We start from the raw sequence: 20987 nt of genomic DNA, 5'->3' as shown, positions 1-20987 counted from the left end.
TAAATGGAACAAAGGGTTGCTCTTACGAAGAAAGGCTTAAGTTTTGCAAATTACAGAGTCTGGAGACTAGGCACCGGCGAGGTGATCTGATAGAGGTGTATAAGGCTTTGAATGGTTTGAGCATGCTCAATGCCAATGGGATTCTTCATCTTTCTCAGAATAATCACCTCAGAGGGCATAAATTCAAATTGAGGAAGGACGGATGTCGGATAGATGTGCGGAAATTTGCCTTTGGCCAGCGGGTGGTTGGTTGGTGGAACCGACTTCCATCACTTGTTGTTGAAGTTGATAGCCTAAACAAATTTAAAGCTCAACTGGACAGGTATTTCGAACGAACGGAGGGGTGAAATGGGAGTGGGTGTTTTTTTTTTTTTTTTTTTTTTTTGGCTGATGCTGAGTAAGCTTGCTTTCTTGCATCATATGCCTCTGCTAATGCTAATGCTAATGCTAAGTCTTGAACACTTTCTTGGAGAAACCACTGCACAAAAGATACACGTGCAGGATGATCTTGGGGGAACAGTAACTGAACCCTTTGGAGATGAAAGGGGTGTAAGGAATCGTCGTGCCAGACACGCTGTACACTGCAATGAGACACTCCTAAGGCAGAGGCAACGGCACATGTGCTGGTAATAGGATTATTCTGGACGGCATTCAACACGCTTTCTTCTATGGTGGGAGTTCACCTCGAACGTGGTCTGCCCGCAATACTCCTGTTACCTCTAAATGACCCATAATCGCACAAAGTTTGATGAACATGCGCAGACAAATGGTGGTCCAGTACATGTCTGTCTGGGAAGCGTTCTCCATAAATTCGTTGAGCGGCTCGTCCGTTGCCCTCTGCTAATCCATACACTAGGTGCATGTCTGCCAGCTCACAGTTCGTATATCGATGCATGCTCTTCGTGCGGCGACTACTGACTTACGGTGACGTTTCCGGTTATGGGTTCCTGTGCAATTCACATTCCCTTAGATGTTACCTACCTCCCCTAAACGTTTGTACCAATATTTTTGAGACACCCTATATATATACAAAGGGTACTAGGAAAGTTTTGCAATACAGCTTTGTTTATTTAATTTTTTCAAAGTAATTTCCTCTACATTCAATACACCTCTCCATCCTCCGAAACCAATCTTTAAACCAGTTCTGCCAAGTTTCACTAGGGAGTAAAGCACACTCGTTGTCCCAAGCCCGTAGAAGGTCCTCATCACTGGAAAACCGCCTCCCTTTTAGCTAAATTTTCACATGCGGGAACAGTGCAAAGTCGCAGGGAGCAAGGTCTGGACTGTAGGGACGGTGCTCGAGAAGTTTCAGTCCTGTCGTGGTCAAATATTCGGTGCAGGCTTTGGCGCGGTGAGCTGGAGCATTTTCGTGATGGAGATACCAGGTATCCATTCTTGACTTTGGCCGCAGGTTCTTCATAGATCCAATGACTTTAGGCAGGCATTGTTCAGTATACCACTTAGCTGTGACTGTCTTCTGCGTGTCCAAAACGACACGTTCCACAATTCCACTCGATTTGAAAAATACAGCTATCATTTTCTTCTTTACAGATCGGGATTTTCTGACAATTACGGGTGTGTCGTCATCATCAAAGACCCAAACTTTGTTTTGAGCCTTGGTCGGCAGATCGTAATAGTACAGCCAAGTCTCGTCACCTGTCACAATGTTGTTCACATACCGAGATTGTCCCTTATCAAACTTTTTTAACATCTCCCGGCACCAAGTCACACATCGTGTCATCTGCTCTTCAGTCAGTTGATGCGGCACCCAGAGAGAACAAAGTTTCTTCACGTGCAAATGATCTTGCAGAATCGAATGAATTGCTGGTGCATTTAGGCCGAAAGTATCCTCTATCTGTTGGTAGGTCACTCGCCTGTTTTCGTCAAGCATTTTCCTCACAGCAGTAACTTTTCCTCCGTAACTGACGTTCGTGGCCTTCCCGGCCTCTCAGAATCCTCCAGAGTGAAATTTCCCCTTTGGAATTCTCTATACCACCTGAATATCGTTGTACGATGTGGACAATCATCATCTTGTGCAAGAGTCATTTCTTCTAAGCACTGGTCTATGGTTAAACCACGCACGAAATTATACCGCAAAACTGTCCTTATCTCATTTCGTGACCACGATGCCATCGCAAGCACTTTACACTTTCACTACTAATGAATAACTGAGCCCATCGACTTGGCGCGGCGGCTACTATGCACGTATGAACATGTCTCAACATGCAGCAACAAGCAGCTTCCTGTGATTCATTGTTGCGTCATATTGCAAAACTTTCCTAGTACCCTTTGTATATATATATATAGTAGTAATATACAACTGTTAAGAAGCAAAATAAGCAGAATGTGCAGTGCAGCAGTAAAGGAAGTAAAAGGATATAAATTCCACTTTCGACTATCCCTTAAAACTTATTTTTCGGGCACCGTGTGTACTTTTCATTTCCATCTTCACAGACACTATTTTACAAACCCCCCCAACACAATATGTATAGGTTGCTAACTCCAGCATAATTATAAAATCAGTCAAGTCAAATACAAAAAGCTTTCATATTAAAGAGAACAAAAAATGCTCTAGGAAATTTCAATCCAACGTATAAACCATTCAGAAAGTAAAGGATTAATTTGTCAGTCAACGGAAAACCTCTCTGAACTGCCCAGCCCTGACCATGAAGAAGTAGAGCTTCTTCGATTGGACACTCAAGCAAAAAAAAAAAAAAAAAAAGAAGTGAAGGGGGAAAAAAAGAAATCACCAGAAATTCCGTGATATAATTAGCATATCCCACAACAAAAAAACTGCTTTTGTCTCACAACTGGCCCAGGGACTGTATATGTATATTCCATTTAAGCAACAGAACCTTCAGTGCGCCACCCAGGCAATAGCCTATCTGCGCAAAAGTCTTAAACTTTTGTTTTATTACAGTTATATTTTATGTGATTTATCATCACTACATTAGTTATCAGGCCAAAATTATTCTAGACATTTCTGTTGATTAAAGGACTCGTTTTATCGGTCTTTAGCCTGTGGTCACACAGAGATAAGTAAATATCCCTTGTGACCACAGTTACCGCCCCTTCCTCGTGGAGGAAGACCTCTACACGTTTGGAGGTTAAAATTATTTAACTTAACTTTATAAAATCTTAAAACTGTAGTCTCACACTGAGTCTCTTTCCAAGCATAGCACTATCTCAATAGGCCTTTCCTAGCAGGCCAATGACAAGCCACGGCACCTCCTGACACAGACCCATAACTACAGACAGCATCACTTAACAATTTTAATCGTAATCTGTTCTTTTCCGACTTAGGGCCATTGCCTTTTCATACTCGGGACAAGTATGGTCTACGGCATTATGTTCTGCTGTTACTTTTCTGCGTTTGCAATTTATACAACAAGGCGGTCTTTCCTTGTTAACACAATCTTTATAGGAATGTCCTTCAATGGAACAATATCCGCAAAACGCTTTCATTTTACAGAACTTTGCAATGTGGCCAAAAGCCATGCATCTGTAACACTGGGTCACCGTGACAATGTCGCAAACCCGACAGGCAGACCAATTCACAAACACTTTTCCTTTTCTAATCAACTGCTTATGGACAGAACCTGCTATCTGCACTATCCAGTTATTCAGTTTCTTGTTCTTTGCTTTATTCACAGATATCACGTTAAAACTTTCTTGGAATACATCTTGGTTTACACCGTAATCTTTCAAGTTCTTAATCCATAATTGTTCTTTCAACTCTTCTTTATTCACATCTAGTTCCACGTCATAAATCAGAACCTTAGGATCTCGCTTCTTTACCTTTTCCACACACAATTTTAGTTCTTTAAACTTTGGACAATCAACGAGCAAATCTATATCCTTTTCTGACTCTACTTCAAGGATGATCTTCTTATCCAGTACAGCTCTTAAATTTTGTACTTTAACATTTTGTAGCTCAGGTCTCACTTTTTTAATTAGATCTTTTTTAATATCTTCACTGCATTTATGTTTACTGTTCTTGGTAGTAATAACTGCCACTCTGGGTTTTGCAACGCACTTTTCTTTTACCACAGTAGCATATTCCTTTTTGTATTGTTTTTGAATGTCATTCTTTTCAGCCCTAATGACATGTAAGTCTATCTCCAGCTTTACTATGGCCATTTCTAGATCATCCCATATTTCCATAATCTTGGTTGCTACATTGCCCGTTACCCGATGTTCTCTTTGCAATAGGAGAGCCCTTAATCTCCCTCGTGCCTCCACTATTTTATCTAATCCGGTTACCACAGGTCCTTGTTCCGAACTTTTTGTCATAGAATTTAACAGCTTCTTCATACTATTTATCATTTCTAATTTCTTTTCTGGTGTCCACATCTCCTGCTTTTTCCTTTCACGAGCTGTATCCTGAGATTCCCCAGTACTGTCAGTTTTTCCCTTTACTTCTTCAAGATCTATATCTTCCACCTCTTCCTGAGTCTCAGAGTTTTCACTCTCCGAATCACTATCTGCTTCCAACTCCATCTCTGCTTTTTTCTTGGAAAGAGAGCCAGCGCTCGACCTTTTACCGGACATATTAAGAGGCTGCAATTGCCAACTATTTACAACTTTAACTTTATACAAGGTCTTTAAGACCAATACTTCAACTCAAAACACAAGTATCCAAAAATCTATTTAGAAACTTATTTAAAAACACCCCCCACTCAAGTGAAACGAGTGGGGGTCCCAAAAGCTTTAAACTTGAGGGCACAAAACGCAATTTTTGAACCAAATTCTCTCTGCCCCACCAACTCAATACCCATTTAGCCGGTCAGGGGGATGAACCCCTAACCGCTCACCCCAGACGTCGAGAACATAGGGCAGCTAATCAATGCACTTCGTGCAACAGAAAACTCAAAAAGTAACAAATCATTAAAAATAAATTTCAATCAAAATTCGCTAATTACACTTCTGATAAGTCACTCAATCAGTCCCCAAGATTAGCCCCTGGGGCACTGTATATGTATAGAGAGAAAATCATGTATATATAATAAAATGTTAGCAATAACTACTCACATTTTTATAGAGCTGAATGACACGAGATTTAATAGAAGCCATGCTCTTTCAAACAAAATTTCTGTTATCTGCTTATAATTCAAGACTTCTAGTTATCATCAGATGCAAGAAAATTCCATCTGAAAGGTAAAAAAAAAAACTTGTGGTATTAAAAAAAATAATAATAAAAATGATGGTGGCATTAATTGTATTTTAACTATTTATTAAAAGGATATTCTTCAAATTCAAGATACAATTTTCATGTTCTGACGTGGCAGCCTAGTCGGCATGGTTCTGCCATTTGCCCATCATCTGAAGCGATCTGGGTTCAATACCCATTGTTGATTGGAGAAATTTCTCAAGTCCTCTTCGATCAAGGCTGTAGTAGCTGATCTCAAACGAACAATGGGTTTCCCCCATAAATTATTCTGGGTTTTTCAGCTTGTACAATATGTAAATCAACCTCCGAACACACTTTTACAGACATAAAAATACATATATACACGTGGCTAAATTTCATCAAAGCAATTCTAGTATCCTATTCAGTTATCCCATTTGTGTTATTATTATAAAATGTTATTAATTTTTTTTCTTTAATATAATATTTTAAAGAAACAATTCATACATGGGCCACCAACTTTCTTTTTTTTTTTTTTTTTTTTTTATTACGGTGCATCACTTGTGTACTTAACTACACAATTTTTTTATTTTTGTTTTTTTTGGGCCACAATTCGTGTCAAATAGGCACAAATCTAAAAGATGTGTGGCGCCTCCGTAGCCAGGTGGGAAGGAGCAGCAGTGCGTAGCACATGCTTCTTGATTAGACCGGAGTTCGAGCCCGTCACCACCAAATACAGAGGATGCGGAAAGGTCAGGGAATGACCACCGCATATCACCGGAGCAATATGGCCTTAGTTGCTAATGCTCCTAAAAAAAACCAAATAACTAAATAAATAACTAAAAGATGTCACTTCTTGCTGTGAGATATATACAGTATATCTCACACTACTTGTTTACATTTATGCCATTTCTCAGTGGATTGGAATTGCATGATATAATATAAATAGTAATTACATTTACTTACAAAACATAATAATTGCATTGTAAGATAATATTCCAGTTCCCTAGTCACCTTAATTAGATGTCCAGCAAGAGCTCTGAACCTAATCTCAGAGTTCAAACCAAAAAATAGCAATGAAATGCTTTGTTTGACAAGCTTCTGTAACAAATATAAATCAAACAAAGTACAGGAAACCCTTGATTAGTGCGGTTAATGAATCCTTGAAATACACCGCACATATTAAAACTGCACTAATCAAACTTAAGAAACAATGGGAATAATTATAATGAATCCTTGAAAATTATAAAATTGTAAAAACATTTTTTCTTACTCAATATGTATCTATAATGCACTGCATAGTTCTTAAATTATTAAGGAATAAATTTAAAAAAAGATAGTATGATTTAAATTTTATTTTTTACAAAAATAACTTATCTAACTTTGTGGTAGAAATATAACCTTCACATTTTTATTTAAATCAGTGAGTGAGGTAGGATGCCCAGGGGCATTATCTAAAATTAAAAGAACTTTGAAATCTAAATTATTTGCCTTGCAGTATTTTTCGACTGCAGGACAAAAATGCATAGTGAACCATTCTTCAAACAATTGCTTTGTCACCCAAGCCCTTTTATTTGATTTCCAAATTACTGGAAGGGATTGCTTGTTACAGCCTTTTAACGCTCTTGGGTTCATTGTACGATAAATTAGCATTGGTTTCAATTTGCAATCTCCTTCAGCGTTACCTCCAAGTAGAAGTGTTAATCTATCTTTGGATGTTTTATGACCTGGTGCGGTTGCTTCTTTTCTTGCCAAAAATGTTCTCGTTGGCATTTTTTTCCATAAAAGGCCAGTTTCATCGACATTGAAAATCTGACGATAATCATACCCATTTTCTTCAATTCAATGGGATATTCGGCTGTTGCATCTTTATCGGCACTGGCTGCTTCACCTGTTAATTTAATATTTTTTATGCCAGATTGAGCTTTGAAATTTTCTAGCCAGCCTTTACTACCCGAGAATGTTGAAGTATTCCCTCGATATGTTTTCTTTTAATGAAGAAAAAAGGCCCAAAGCTTTAATCTTGATGTTATTTCCATCAATAGGAATGTGTTTCTGATTACAATCTTCTAACCAAATAAAAAGCAAATCTTCCATTTCAATCATTAATTGACTTCTATTCCTAGTGCATTGCATACTTAAGATGCAGATGCCATTTTGCCTTTTTCCCGGTACTCACCTGCTTTGTTCAAAACGGCACGTATGGTTGACTCACCAAAACCTATGTTTGCTTTGCTTTTGCCATTATCAAATCTCTTAATGATGTCAAGTTTAGTATCCAAAGTGATGAATTTTCGTTTATTACCCTTTTCCTGTCCATAGCTATGAAAGGTAATTTAAAAAAAAAAATTTGTTTTGGTAGGATGAGCAATAAGCCTGCCGCACTTCTACACTTGTCGAGGATTGCTGAGAAACTGCCCGGCAACTAGTGAGAACTTTACGGAGCACTTTCACACAGCTTTCATACGAGATGAAATTAGCGCCAGATCCTCGCTAAACGCTACACAAGAATCACTAAAATTGAACAAATTGTGAAAAATCAGAGCGAAAATAATACAGACTCAAACATACATCATGTACTACTTAAAACTAAATTAATTGTACATTTAGCATGATGATGTAATATCTGCATTAATGTTAAAATTATACAAGAATACGAGTTACCAGAGCAAATTTCAATTTCAGAGTGGTATGGGGTGCTGCTGTCAAGCGTTTTGGAGTCGTTGACCCTGGTGAGTGTCACGTATTTGCCGCTTCAGGCGCCGTTGTGAGTTGCCAAGCACCGCAAGAAAAAAACAGCGCACTAATCAAATTTGATAACGCATATATTAAGGAGATAGTATCAAAAAAATTTTGCGCACTAATTAAAACCACATTGTTCAAAACCACATTAATCAAAGGTTTCCTGTATATTTATCACAGAAGCATATCAAAAATAAATCAGAAAAGGTAGGAATGTGTGCACAAAGGATTTTGTCTTTCACCAAGCCAACACCATTATTATTTAAGATTTTTCAATATAAAATTTTGTATGAATACAAGAATAATTTGAATATTTATTTGAAGTTAAACTTATTTTCATTTAAGGTTTACTTTATTTTTTTATCAACTTGAAATATTATGCTTTATATTTGCATTAACAAAAACAGTTTTTCCTCTAGAATATAAGATATAGAATATATAATGAAGAAAGGGTGTCCAAGAAAACAACCTGATTACCCATTTAACCTTTTCATTGTAACTGCAGGGTAAAATCATATCTGGGTTCCCAAGCCACCTTGAAATGTCTGCACAATAGAAAGCAAACATCCATGTCACATGCTGAATAAACAGCATGTGACATGGAAAGCAGGTCTCAAGGCATGTTGACATGAGACATGTTAACTGCTGTGAGACATAACTCATATCTCATCTGTTAAAAAACTCCTCCATATCATCTTTTTTGAACCTTCATATTGCCCATATGCACAGATTTCTTCATCCTCACTTAACATCTTAAATTTTACCCATATAAACTTACTAAATAATGCTTCCCAGCCAGTTAAAAACTTTCATCCAAATTAGCTCTAAAGGCTATTGTTATACCTTCCTTGCACTGTATTTTACTTTCAGAAGAAATTAATTTATAATTATTGTTCAGCTACAAATCTCCTGTACATTCATTCTCTTGATTTCGGTAATACCTGCCATTCTGATATCTATTTGACTTAGTTCTGCCAATTTTATTTCTTTGCCATTTAAAAAACTGGCACAGCCAGTATTTTTAAATGGCAAAGTAATTAGTCTCAATTACTTTGTACTACCAAGGAAACATCATTGCCAGTATTAGTTGATTGCTTTGTAATAACCAGGCAACATCAGAGATTATTAGACTCAAGTGATTTTTACTACCAGACTGTTGGCATTTCAGCCTATAATTTATCCAATTTGATTGTCTTAATCTGATATTAGCAGCCCAAGCTCATTCATTTATTAGCCAAAGTGATCCCTACTAACAGATAATGCTACAAGGAACATACATTAGACCTAAATACCAAATGTTTGTTCCCAACAAGCCTATCCTAGGAGATGTGAGGACATCTTCTTTGTTAGATAGTTTCTGAGACTTCAGTTACTCTTTTACTTATAAACACAGAAACATTCTATTTTATTAATAATATTGGGGGAGCACAGCTTTTTTGGGAGTTGCTAAGTGGAACTTTGCTTAAAAAGTATTGTTTTTGTTGTAACTTTTGATTTAAAATTACTAAGTGTAGTTATTATTTGTGATTCTCTGATTAAGTTGTTAATTTGTTTGTCACTTGGCCTTTATAACTGCTGAAGAAACAAGCTACTTCTGCCACCATTGTGCTGTATCAATAACAATGTTTAAATTCAACCAACACATATTTCTATATAGTTTTGTAACAGTGTACTTAGTATCAGATGAGGTCTATAAATTATACTGTGTTGATTTATATACAAATATCATGCCTCAAATTAGGGCAGCAAAGCAAAGGGTTCAAAGTAGCTGTAATGCTTTCCTTCGAGGGAGAACTTCCGAAAGCAATTTCCTACGAATCAGGATTACATTGTAGTTGTGCTCTTTTTTGCGAAGCTGCCTCTTAAAATGTAAAAGACAATGCTGAAAAAAAATTGCAAGTTAGGACAAACACAGCCTCCAATTCTGCCCAGATACGGTACAGTAAACCCTCATTAAACCAGACTAATAGGGGCTGAGAGGTGTCCGTTTTAATGAAAGTCCGGATTATATGAAATACCATTTAAACATGTACGTGGATAACAGTAAAAACATTTTTATTTTACATTAAAAATATATATGTACATAGTCAAAAATATGTAGTAAATATATGCATGTACATATGTACTCACATTAAAAATACAAATTGTCCATAATCACTTAGAACAAGATTGCACTGGTTCATCTTCACTTACATCACTTGCCACATTCACTGGTTTGAAAAATTACTTATTTTTTTTGTGATTGTTTGCAGTTTATTTCCTTTACTACCAAATTCACATAGGTGTCTTAAGTGTTCATAATAGGCAGATACGTTTTCATTTGTTGATTGTTCAACGTACTGAATTATGAAGTTCAAGTGGTCTTTCACTTCGCTTACCTAAATTTTTGGTTGCTCACTTCATCTTCTTCCTCGTCTGAACTTTCTGCTGCTCCCATTACACTATCTGCTATCTTTTTGGTCATAATGTGGTAATCACCTTCATCTTCTTCCATCCATGACTCTATCTCCTCTAAGGACACAGCTCTTTCCCCTCCTCGTTGTGGAGTCTCATGAAAGTCTTCTGTCTCACAACCATCTGTTTCTGGATTAGCCTCTTCATCTAAGAGAAGTTTTTTCCATGAATTCGCCAAAGCTTTTGAATTGATTTCTTTTGCAGCATCAGCAAAGTTGTAAATCAGATCTTACGTTGTACAACTTTAAATTTTTCAATGTCTGTTGTCCTCTTCTGTCTTCTTCACCAATTAGTGGCTCCTCGACTTCTAGGACTTCACTCAAAAACTTCTTTCTGTAGAGCCACTTTTCTGTGTAGATCATCCCTTGGTCCATAGGCTGGAAAACAGATGTCGTGTTTGGTGGCAGGAACATGCACTTAATCTTCTTATCTCGACTGACGAGTTTGTCAACGTCAGGGTGGGTTGGTGCATTATCTAGCAAAACCAAGGCCTTTACTTCGTCTTCTGGGATTTTCAAATCTTTTTGATGTCTTCCGATTTCTGGCACAGCTTTACTTTTCTTCTAAACAGCTACCCACTCTGTACAAATCTGAAATTCGCTCTACCATGCAATACTGTTCCTACACCTGGGTTGGTGCCCGCATAACCTCTCTCAGGCTTCCAGACTCCATTCAAATGAGTACAATTAAGTTAATTAATGACCCATCTCTTACAAAGTCTCTCCACTCTGTCTCATAGATGTTCTGTTTCTACTGTATGCCTTTTATATAGATACTTCCATCTGCACTGTTCTTCTGAATTGGCTTTATAATTCCCCTCTCTTTTTCAAACGGGTCAGATATGTTGCAGCCAGTTGGCATCCTTTCACCATCCAACTTCAAACTCACAGAACCAACTTTTCTTCTTGCTCATTTCTTCCTTCAACTTCTGTTTTGTGGAACAACCTCCCTTCATATGTACTTCCTGGAAATTACAATCTACAGAAATTCAAGTCTAATGGTAGAGGCACGTGATACAAGGAAGCAAACTTAAGTCCCATCAGCAAAAAAAAAAAAAAAATTTACACATCCATTCCCTCTAAACATTTCTCCAGTTCCTGCTTGAATTTAAGCTATCAGCTTCCTCAACAAAAGATGGACGTTTGTTCCATTAATCAACTACCCACTGGCTAAAAGCAAATTTCCGCACATCTATTCTACAACTGTCTTTCCTCAATTTGAATTTATATCCCCTCAGGTTTGTAATCTAAGCAAGAAGAATTCCATCAGAATTGAGCCTGCTCAACCCATTCAAGGCCTTATACACCTCAATCAGATCCCTCTGCAGGTGCCTAGTCTCCAGATACTTCGATTTGCAGAACGTAACGCCTTTCTTGGTAAGACCATCACTTCGTTCCCCTTACCAATCTTGTTGCCCTTCTCTGCACTCACTCAAGCAACTCAACATTCTTCCTAAAATGAAGCCTCCAGACCTGTATGCAGTACTCAAGGCATGGCCTGACCATTTCCTTATACAAAGGGACAACACCTTTTCCCTACTAACAAAATTCCTGTACGTATATCATTAACAACAGCCCATGACCTGGTCTGGCAGCCTGTCTGCACTGCTCTGAAAATTTCATATCTAACTGCACAATTACCCCAGGTCGTTTTCATTTTCTACCACCCTAAATGTAGTACCACACAGCTACTCCGGGGTTACCTCTACCCAGAGCCGTGGCGACAGCGAGGCCCTTGCCTCAGGTCAAAAGCTGAAAAATTAAATAATTGCCAACATTTTTGATCTTATCTTTTGATTATTCCAATCTTTTTGTCATTTTGCTTTTGCAAGTAATAAACTTCAAGATGATAACCTGCAAGATTATGTTCTTTGTCATGCCACTGTCATGCCGGGCACTGCGCCAGTGCTATTGGGGTGCCACCATGGTTGTCGCCCCACTGGTTGTCATTTTTTTATAACCTCAATTTTAATTTCTTAAACATGTACCAGAAATATATTTTAAATAAGTCCTTTTTTTTATTTATTTATTTTTTTTTTTTTATATTTTAGGGGAGGGGCAATTTTTCAGCCTTGCTTCAGGTACTAAAATGGCTCAGCAAGGTTCTGCCTCTACCCATATACAGTACTTTGCATTTGCAATGTTAAACTTCAGTTGCCACTTCTCAGCCATTTGCCCAACTTTTCTATATCCTGCTGCAGTAGCACACTGCCATTAACAACCCTGCCAACCTTTGTATCATCTGCAAACTTCTACATTAAGCCTGACATAACTTCATCAATATCATTGATAAATACACAAAAGAACACTGGGCCCAACATCAAACCCTGGGGGACTCCACTAATAAGACTAGTCCATGAAGAGCAGCGTCCATTGATTACTACTCTGTCATCTCCGACTCAACTGCACTTTCATCCATTGCAGCAACTTGTCCTTAATACCATACTGCTCCAAACTGTACAGTTTGGAGCAGTGTCAAAAGCTTTCCTGAAATCCAAGTATATGAAATCAAAATTATTTTTTGCATCCAATTCCTTTATAGCCACATCATAGTACCAAGGAAATTTGCCACACAAGACTTTCCCTTAACAAACCCATGCTGTGTCTGAATTATTACTGCAGCCCTACCTAGATGACCCTGCAATGTACCTTTAACCATGACTCCATTATTTGCTGTGGAACAGAAGTTAAACTAACTGGTTTGTAATTACTCTTGTCACCCTTAGATCCCACTTTGTGAACTGGGAATACATTTCCACATCTCCAGTCCGTGGGGGCTTCCCCCAAGTCCAAGAATGCTCTCATAATTATGGCTAAGGGTTTGCTTACTTCCTTTACCACCTCCTTCAATATAACTGGGTAAATCCCATCCACCCCAAGTGTCCTTCTTATGTTTAACTTCAACAACTTCTCCTCCACTTTAATGTAAACAAGGACTCAACTTCAACCCATGCATAATACTATAGGTTCTAAAACCTCTCATGCCTCAGATTTTCATATTAAAAAAAATTAAGACAGTGTTATCAGCTTTACCTTCAAAAAGAACATCCCCTCTCCTTGTCATAATTTGTTCCAAAGACGGCAGAATACATTCTCAGAGAAAGGTAAATAATTATTAGCATGAAAACATACATATCTAATAGTATTGAATTGTCTTCTTCAAACATTTTTAATTTTTTAAGAACTAAAAGATAAGAATAGTAGAATAACATAGTGATCAAATTGGATTTTGTGGCCTGTTACAACCCATTTCTATTGAAAAAATTATTCAAGATAATTCTGATCACCATCTACCTACAGAAATTGATTCGCCTATAAAAATGCTTACAAAACAAAAGAATCTACAACAGTAAAAGTAAATAAATGGCAGACTGCCAGTGAAAAGTGCTTCCACACATTCATTACTTTATTATTATTAGCTATATGGTGCAAGGAAGCTTGAGGCTTATACTGCAACAGCCAAAAAAATTCCCGAGTTATCCTGAGACAGTGAGAGAGAGTCGAAGTAGAAGGGAATCACCAAGAAAGGGAAGAATGATGATATCCAGCTCAGGACCCTGGGTATGCCAAGCCCATACTCACCAGATGTGAGCCCTTTAAGACAAATCCCCTTCTCTATCTGCTCAATATTGAAGTAAACATTAGTAGTTGTTAACAGGAGAGACTGCTTCTACAGGGATGGGATACACTTACATAGAAAGGGTGCAAGAATATTTGCTGATGCTATTCAGGCAGCGTTAGGTGGGTCGGAGAACTGCTAGCTTGGGGGATACAAGGACTAACAGATTAACAGTAGCCACTGGAAGAGGTGAAAGTGATTCTTGCACTGCTTCTATTAGAATAAGAAGCAGCCTGGAAAAGAAGATGCAGGGTATTTCAGAGACTGCTGGGAGTCATTGCAGTACAAGTAAAACATGGGTTGTGTTAGGGTGGCTAAGAATAGGAACAGGTGCATGTATACTTGCATGTGCACCAATGCTAGGAGTTTGGTAAATAAATTTGAAGAATTTGAGGAACTGTATTGCTCAAAACATCAAAGGCAGATATTGTTGAATATCAGTGTCACTCAGATATAAGGAATGCAGAACTGGAATTTGGGGAATACAATGTGTACAGAAAGGATAGACAGGATAGGAAGGGAGGAGGGGTTATGCTATTAGTTACGAAACACAAAATCCAAGAAGGTGAAGCCAGTCGACATCTCTGGACAGTGCAGTGTCGAGTCAGTTTGGCGTGACATAAGCACTGGGAGATCAAATTTGAGAGTAGGAGTGTGCTATGGGCCTAACGACTCTGATGAGTATAATAAGAAACTGTACAGGGAAATAGAGTGGGCCAGAAAATCAGAGTCTTATAATGGGGGATTTTAATTTCCCAGATATTGACTGGAATTTATGGGTTGGTCACTCACACACTAGCAAGGCTTTTGTGGATTTATTGGATGATTGTTTCCTACATCACCATATTTGGGAAGCAAATAGAGGGAGTAATACTCTTGATCTGATTATCAGTAGTGATTCTTCATGCATTAAGAATCTGCAGATAAAGGAACCACTAGGTGGCAGTGATCAGGGTGCTGAAGTGGGATTTACTCAAAGAGGTAACTACCATCAGGGGTAAAGGGAAAGGTTTCTGCTTTTGTAAAGGTGACTACGATGGTCTGAGATAGTATTTAAATTCTATACAGTGGGACCAACTGATGATGTTACCAACAGCAAATTCAAAATGGGAAGCATTCAAAGAACTTATCTTGGAAACTACTAAGCTTTACATACCAACTAAGAAATATTGTTCAAGGTTTAGGCCTAAATGGATGTCAGAAGAACTAATTGGACATATGGCAGAGAAGAAAAATGCATGGGATACATATAAATTAATGGGTGACATGGAAGCCTATGATAGATATAAGCTGGTCTGTAACCAAGTCATAAAGGAGATTAGGCAGGCAAGGGCAGATTATCAGAAATCCTTGGCAAAGGATGCAAAGAAAAACAAATAGTTCTTTACCTATGTAAACTCTAGAAGGAAAGGGATGTATCAGATGAATCAGCCACCTGAGCAGCAGTTCAACAGCTGCTCAGGTGGCTAACAAACTAAATGAGTATTTTCCATCTACATTCACACATGAGGAGTTATTCAGGAAGGGGAATGCAAGAGGTGAAGTAAACTCTGGCAGTGAGCTAGATGATTTTGTAATAACTGAGAGGAAAGTGGAGGAGAAATTGTTGAAGATAAACAGAAAAAAGGCACCCGGGGTGGATGGGATCTATCCAGTTATATTAAAGGAGGCATCAAAGAAAGTAAGCAAACCCTTAGCCATTATTATGAGAGCTTCTTTGGACTCAGGGGAGGTACCCATAGACTGGAGATGTGCAAATGTGACCCCAATTCACAAAGGAGGATCAAAGGCTGACAAGTAATTATAGACCTGTTAGTTTAACTTCTGTTCCAGGGAAATTAATGGAGGCACTGGTTAAAGAAGCACTGCAGAATCATCTAGACAAGAATTCAATTATAGCTCAATCACATCATGGTTTTGTTAAGAGGAACTCTTGTCTGACCAATTTGACTGAATACTGTGATGTGGTCACAAAGGAACTGGTTGCAGGGAATAACTTTGATATCATATATTTGGATTTTAGAAAGGCTTTTGATACTGTTGCACATGGAATACTCCTGCACAAATTGGAGCAGTGTGGCGCTGGAGGCAAATTGCTTCTATGCATAAGGAATGGCTGAGTGGGAGAAGACAGAGTGGTAATCAATGGACACTACTCTTCGTGGCCTAATGTTTTTAATGTAGTCCCACAGAGTTCAGTGTTGGGTCCATTGCTGTTTTCTGTATTTATAAATGATATTGATGATGGTATATCAAGCTTAATGTCCAAGTTTGCAGACGATACAAAGATTGGCAGGGCTGTTAAGGACACTACTCACACTATGCTGCTGCAACAGGATCTGGAAAGGTTGAGCAGATGAGAGGTGGCAAATGAAGTTTAACATTCACAAATGTAAAGTACTACATATGGGAAACAGTAACCCCAGAGCAACGTATTAACTCTGTTGTACTACACCAACAGTGGTAGAGAATGAAAAGGATCTGGGAGTAATTGTGCAGGCAGATATGAAGTTTTCTGAGCAGTGCAGACGGGCTGCAAGAGTAGCTCATGGTGTCTTTTCAATAATATACAGGAATTTTTCTAGCAGGGATAAGGAGGTGATTATTCCCTTGTATAAGGCAATGGTCAGGGCACACCTTGAGTACTGTATACAGGTCTGGAGGCCTCATTTCAAGAAGGATGTAGAGCTGCTTGAACGAGTACAGAGAAGGGCAACAAGATTAGTGAATGGAACAAAGGGTTGGTCTTACGAAGAAAGGCTTAAGTTTTGCAAATTACAGTGTCTGGAGACTAGGCACCGGCGAGTTGATCTTATAGAGGTGTATAAAGCCTTGAATGGTTTGAGCATGCTCAATGCCGATGGGATCCTTCCTCATACTCAGAATAATCACCTGAGAGGGCATAAATTCAAATTGAGGAAAGACAGATGTAATATAGATATGTGGAAATTTGCCTTTAGCCAGTGGGTAGTTGGTTGGTGGAACAGACTTCTATACCTTGTTGTAGAAGTTGATAGCCTAAATAAATTTAAGGCTCAGCTGGACAGGTATTTCGAACGAATGGAGGGGTGAAATGGGAGTGGTTTTTTTTTTTTTTTTTTTTTTGGCTGATGCTGCATAAGCTTGCTTTCTTGCATCATATGCCTCTACTAACGCTAAAGGCATACGACGCAAGAAAGCATGCTTATACAACATCAGCCAAAAAAAAAAAAAAAAACCCTCTTCCCACTTCACTGATCCACACTTTCAAATGTTTGTCCAGTTCTGCCTTAAATTTATTTAACCTATCAACTTCCACTACAACATCTGAAATTTTGTTCCAGCAATCAACTACCTGCTGGCTAAAGGCAAATTTCTGCACATCTATTCTACAACTGTCTTTCCTCAATTTGAATCTATGCCCCCTCAAGTTTGTAATCTGAGCAAAAGGAAAAATCCTATCAGCATTGAGTTTGCTCAATCCATTCAAGGCCTATTACACCTCAATCAGATCACCTTGCAGGTGCCTAGTCTCCAGATGCTGCAATTTGCAGGACATAAGCCTTTCTTCGTAAGAGCACCCCTTTGTTCCCCCTTCTCCGCATTTGTTCTCCTTCTAGCAACTCTACATCCTTCTCAAATTAAGGACTCCACACCTGTATACTGTACTCAAGATATGGCCTGACCATTGCCTTATACAAGGGGATAATCACTTCCTTCTCCATGCTATCAAAATTCACTGATAAGACACCATGAGCTACTCTTGCAGACTGTCTGCACTGCTCAAAAAACTTCATATCTGACTGCACAATTACCTCCAGATCTCTTCCTTTCTCCACTACCCTGAGTTTAAAACCACACAGTTGGTATATTTCTCTGGGGTTACTGCTACCCATATGCAATACTTTGCATTTGTCAATGTTAAACTTAAGTTGCCACTTCTCAGCACATCTGTCCAACTTTCCAGATCCTGTTACAGCAGCATACTGTCATTACCTACCCAGCCAACCTTTGTATCATCTGCTAACTTTGACATTAAACTTCATATACCTTCATCAATATCATTGATCAATATACAAAATAACAGTGGGTTCAATACTGAACCCTGAGGGACACCACTAATAACATTACTCCACAAAGAGCAGTATCAATTAATTACCACTCTGTCTTCTCCCACTCAACTATCCTTTCTTCCAGTGTAGCAACTTTCTCTTAATGCCATATTGCTCCAATTTGTACAGTAGTCTTACATGTGCAACAGTATCAAAAACCTTCCTGAAATCCAAGTATCAAAATTATTTTTTGCATCCAGTTCCTTTGTGACCATGTCATAGTATCCAATCAAATTGGTCAGACAAGGCTTCCCCTTAACAAACCCATGCTCTGTCTGAATTATTACTGCTGTCTTGTCTTGTGTAGATGATCCTGCACTGCTTCTTTAACCAGAATCCATTATTTTCCCTGAAACAGAAGTGAAACTGACAGGTCTGTAATTACTCTCACCAGGGCTCCCACTCCTGGGTTTTTCCACCCAGATCTGGGTTTTTTGATTGTCATCTGGGTTGATAGGTTTTTTTCACAAAAATATCTCATTATCTGGGTTTTTTCGGTAATTTTTAATTTTAAGTCAAAAATTTATTTTTATTTCTTGTAAATCAATAAAATTTAATACATTTAATAACAGTTTACAATTTTCTTAATTTTATATTCTAACAATACTGATCATAATTTGTAATATCTCAAGTGCTTGTACAAAATACTACAAATGTAAAAGGATTTCAAAGTTTTTGCAGGGTTCTACACTATGAAATTACGCTTACATGTTCATACATGTTCGTGTTACTAACATGTATGCGCAGCCTACTGAGCAGGCGGAAGGCGGTCTTTACTGCACAGTCTTTCGTGATCGTTCGTGGTATTAATGCATTATTTGGTGTGATTTTTACATTTATGCGTGTACTACATACAGTGATATAATAAATTTAAATTGTAGTGACTATTTCTATTTTATGTTAATGGATTAGTGATTTATATTTTATTTTATAGAACATTTTAAATAAGATAACTGCTAATTAGCCATACCCACAAATTGCCCACAATGTCTGAAACTTGTTCCCCACAGAGAAAGATGAGTAAACGGTGGTATACTCAAAATTTTAGAAATGAATGGTTAGAAGATCCGGAATTAAAGGATTGGTTGAAAGAAGACAGTAATGAAAAAGGTGCGTCTTACTGTATTTGTTGTGAAATGAAATTAAAGAATGCCAATAAATCGATGTTACTAGCGCATAAAAATACAGTTAAACATAAAAAAAGTGCAAATATTGCTAAGACAAGTTCAACATTAGACACGTTCTTCACAAAACGTAAACCTACGGAGAATGAAGAAGTAGCAAAGGCAGAGTTAACAATTGCTGCACTCATTTCTGAGCATAATATTCCATTTGCGCAATGTGATCACCTTATAGAAGCATGTAAGAAAGCATTTCATGATAGCAATATTGCAAAACAAGTTCAGATGAAGGCGACTAAAGTCTCTTATCTTATACAAGATGGCATAGCCTATCATGAAAAAATATACATTTCTAACATATGCAGAAACAACAAGTTTTCAATGATAATAGATGAAAGTACAGATTTATCTTTATCGCAAGTTCTAGCTGTTGTTGTTAGATATTTTGATATTCAAAAACTTGATGTTGTAGATGTGTTACTTGACACTGTTTGTGTCGAAAATGGCACTTCAGAAGGGCTTTATCAAGCTGTAAAAGATCTTTTCATAGAAAAAAACATTCAAATAAGTAATCTCGTTGGCTTTGGAAGTGATAACTGTGCCACTATGATGGGTACTAAGAGTGGGTTCCAGTCATTGCTAAAAAAGGATGTACCATCAGTATTTATAATGGGATGTGTTTGCCATTCTTTTGCATTATGTGCTAGTCATTCAGTCAAGGTACTTCCATTATATCTAGAAACATTTATAAAAGATATCTCTTGTTATTTTTCCCGTAGTAGTAAAAGATTAAACAAGTTCAAAATGATTCAAGATGTTGTAGATACTGCTAAGCATAAAATCCCCAAATTAGCACAAACACGTTGGTTATCCCGTGGCAATGTAATAAAAATTATTATTGAGCAGTGGGATGCGTTAGTTCTTTATTTTCAGTCTCAATCAAAAATTGACAAAATCGATGGTGCGGGGAATATTTACAATACTATGATCACCAAAGGAACTAAGCATATGTTGTTGTTTTTAGGATATGTACTGGAGAAAATAAACTGCCTGAATATTGAATTTCAATCTGAGCATTTCAGATTGCACTTACTTCATTCAATGGTTTCAATTGAGTATAAAAATATTCTTAGTTTTTTCATAAAATAAGAAGTCATTACTTCGTGCAAGCTGGTTTAAATTGATCCAAGCAATGCAATAAATCATAAGCCTCTAAATAAAATATATTTGTGAGGCCGTTGTATGGCCTTATTAAATTCAACACCACTTGGTGACAGTGAAAGCAGGTTTAAAAATGATTGTTTAAAATTTCTAGTTGAACTTTGTATGGAAATCAGAAAAAGATTTCCTCTAAATGATGATGGAATTATCACTAGTCTCAATGTTCTTGACCCAGCAGTGATACATGATCGTGGCAATTCGCCATCCTCAATTTTCCATTTAGCAATGCAGTTCCCTCACCTCGTTTCTGAAGACAAACTAGATCTTCTAGATGATGAATGGAGATCATTTCGTTTAAATCAAGATTTAGATTTCTCTTACAAAACCATCCCTGAGTTTTGGTATCTGTTACGTAATGTAAAAGATGGCTTTAATAATTCTAAATATGAGATTTTATCTAACTTTATGACCAGTCTAACTATTTTACCTCACTCTTCGGCAAGCGTAGAAAGAATCTTCTCCCAAGTAAACCATATAAAAACAAAAGCCACAAACTCCCTTAAACCAGAAACTGTGAAAAATCGACTAATGGCAAAACAGGCGATAAATAGATCTAATCAAAATTGCTATACATGGAAACCTAAATCAGAATTGGTAAAAGAAGTCATACAA

General features: G+C 37.6%; 1 protein-coding gene across 2 annotated transcripts in view; it reads right to left on the bottom strand.

The window, feature by feature from the left end:
- osi (electron transfer flavoprotein regulatory factor orsai) overlaps positions 1-20987 on the bottom strand; it is a 44592-nt gene that overhangs the window by 7009 nt on the left and 16596 nt on the right. For both annotated transcript variants that reach the window (XM_090386321.1, XM_090386320.1), the window contains exon 2: positions 5032-5150. In XM_090386321.1, the coding sequence (XP_090242447.1) occupies positions 5032-5073 (42 nt within the window). In that variant the 5' untranslated portion in view covers positions 5074-5150. The remainder of the gene's footprint in view (positions 1-5031; positions 5151-20987) is intronic.

This window comes from Mastigoproctus giganteus, chromosome 12 (assembly GCF_048544385.1).
Source record: "Mastigoproctus giganteus isolate SK-2022 chromosome 12, ASM4854438v1, whole genome shotgun sequence".
NCBI lineage: Eukaryota > Metazoa > Arthropoda > Arachnida > Uropygi > Thelyphonidae > Mastigoproctus > Mastigoproctus giganteus.
Note: the sequence above shows the minus strand (reverse complement) of the source record. Positions and strands in the feature narration are given on the sequence as shown.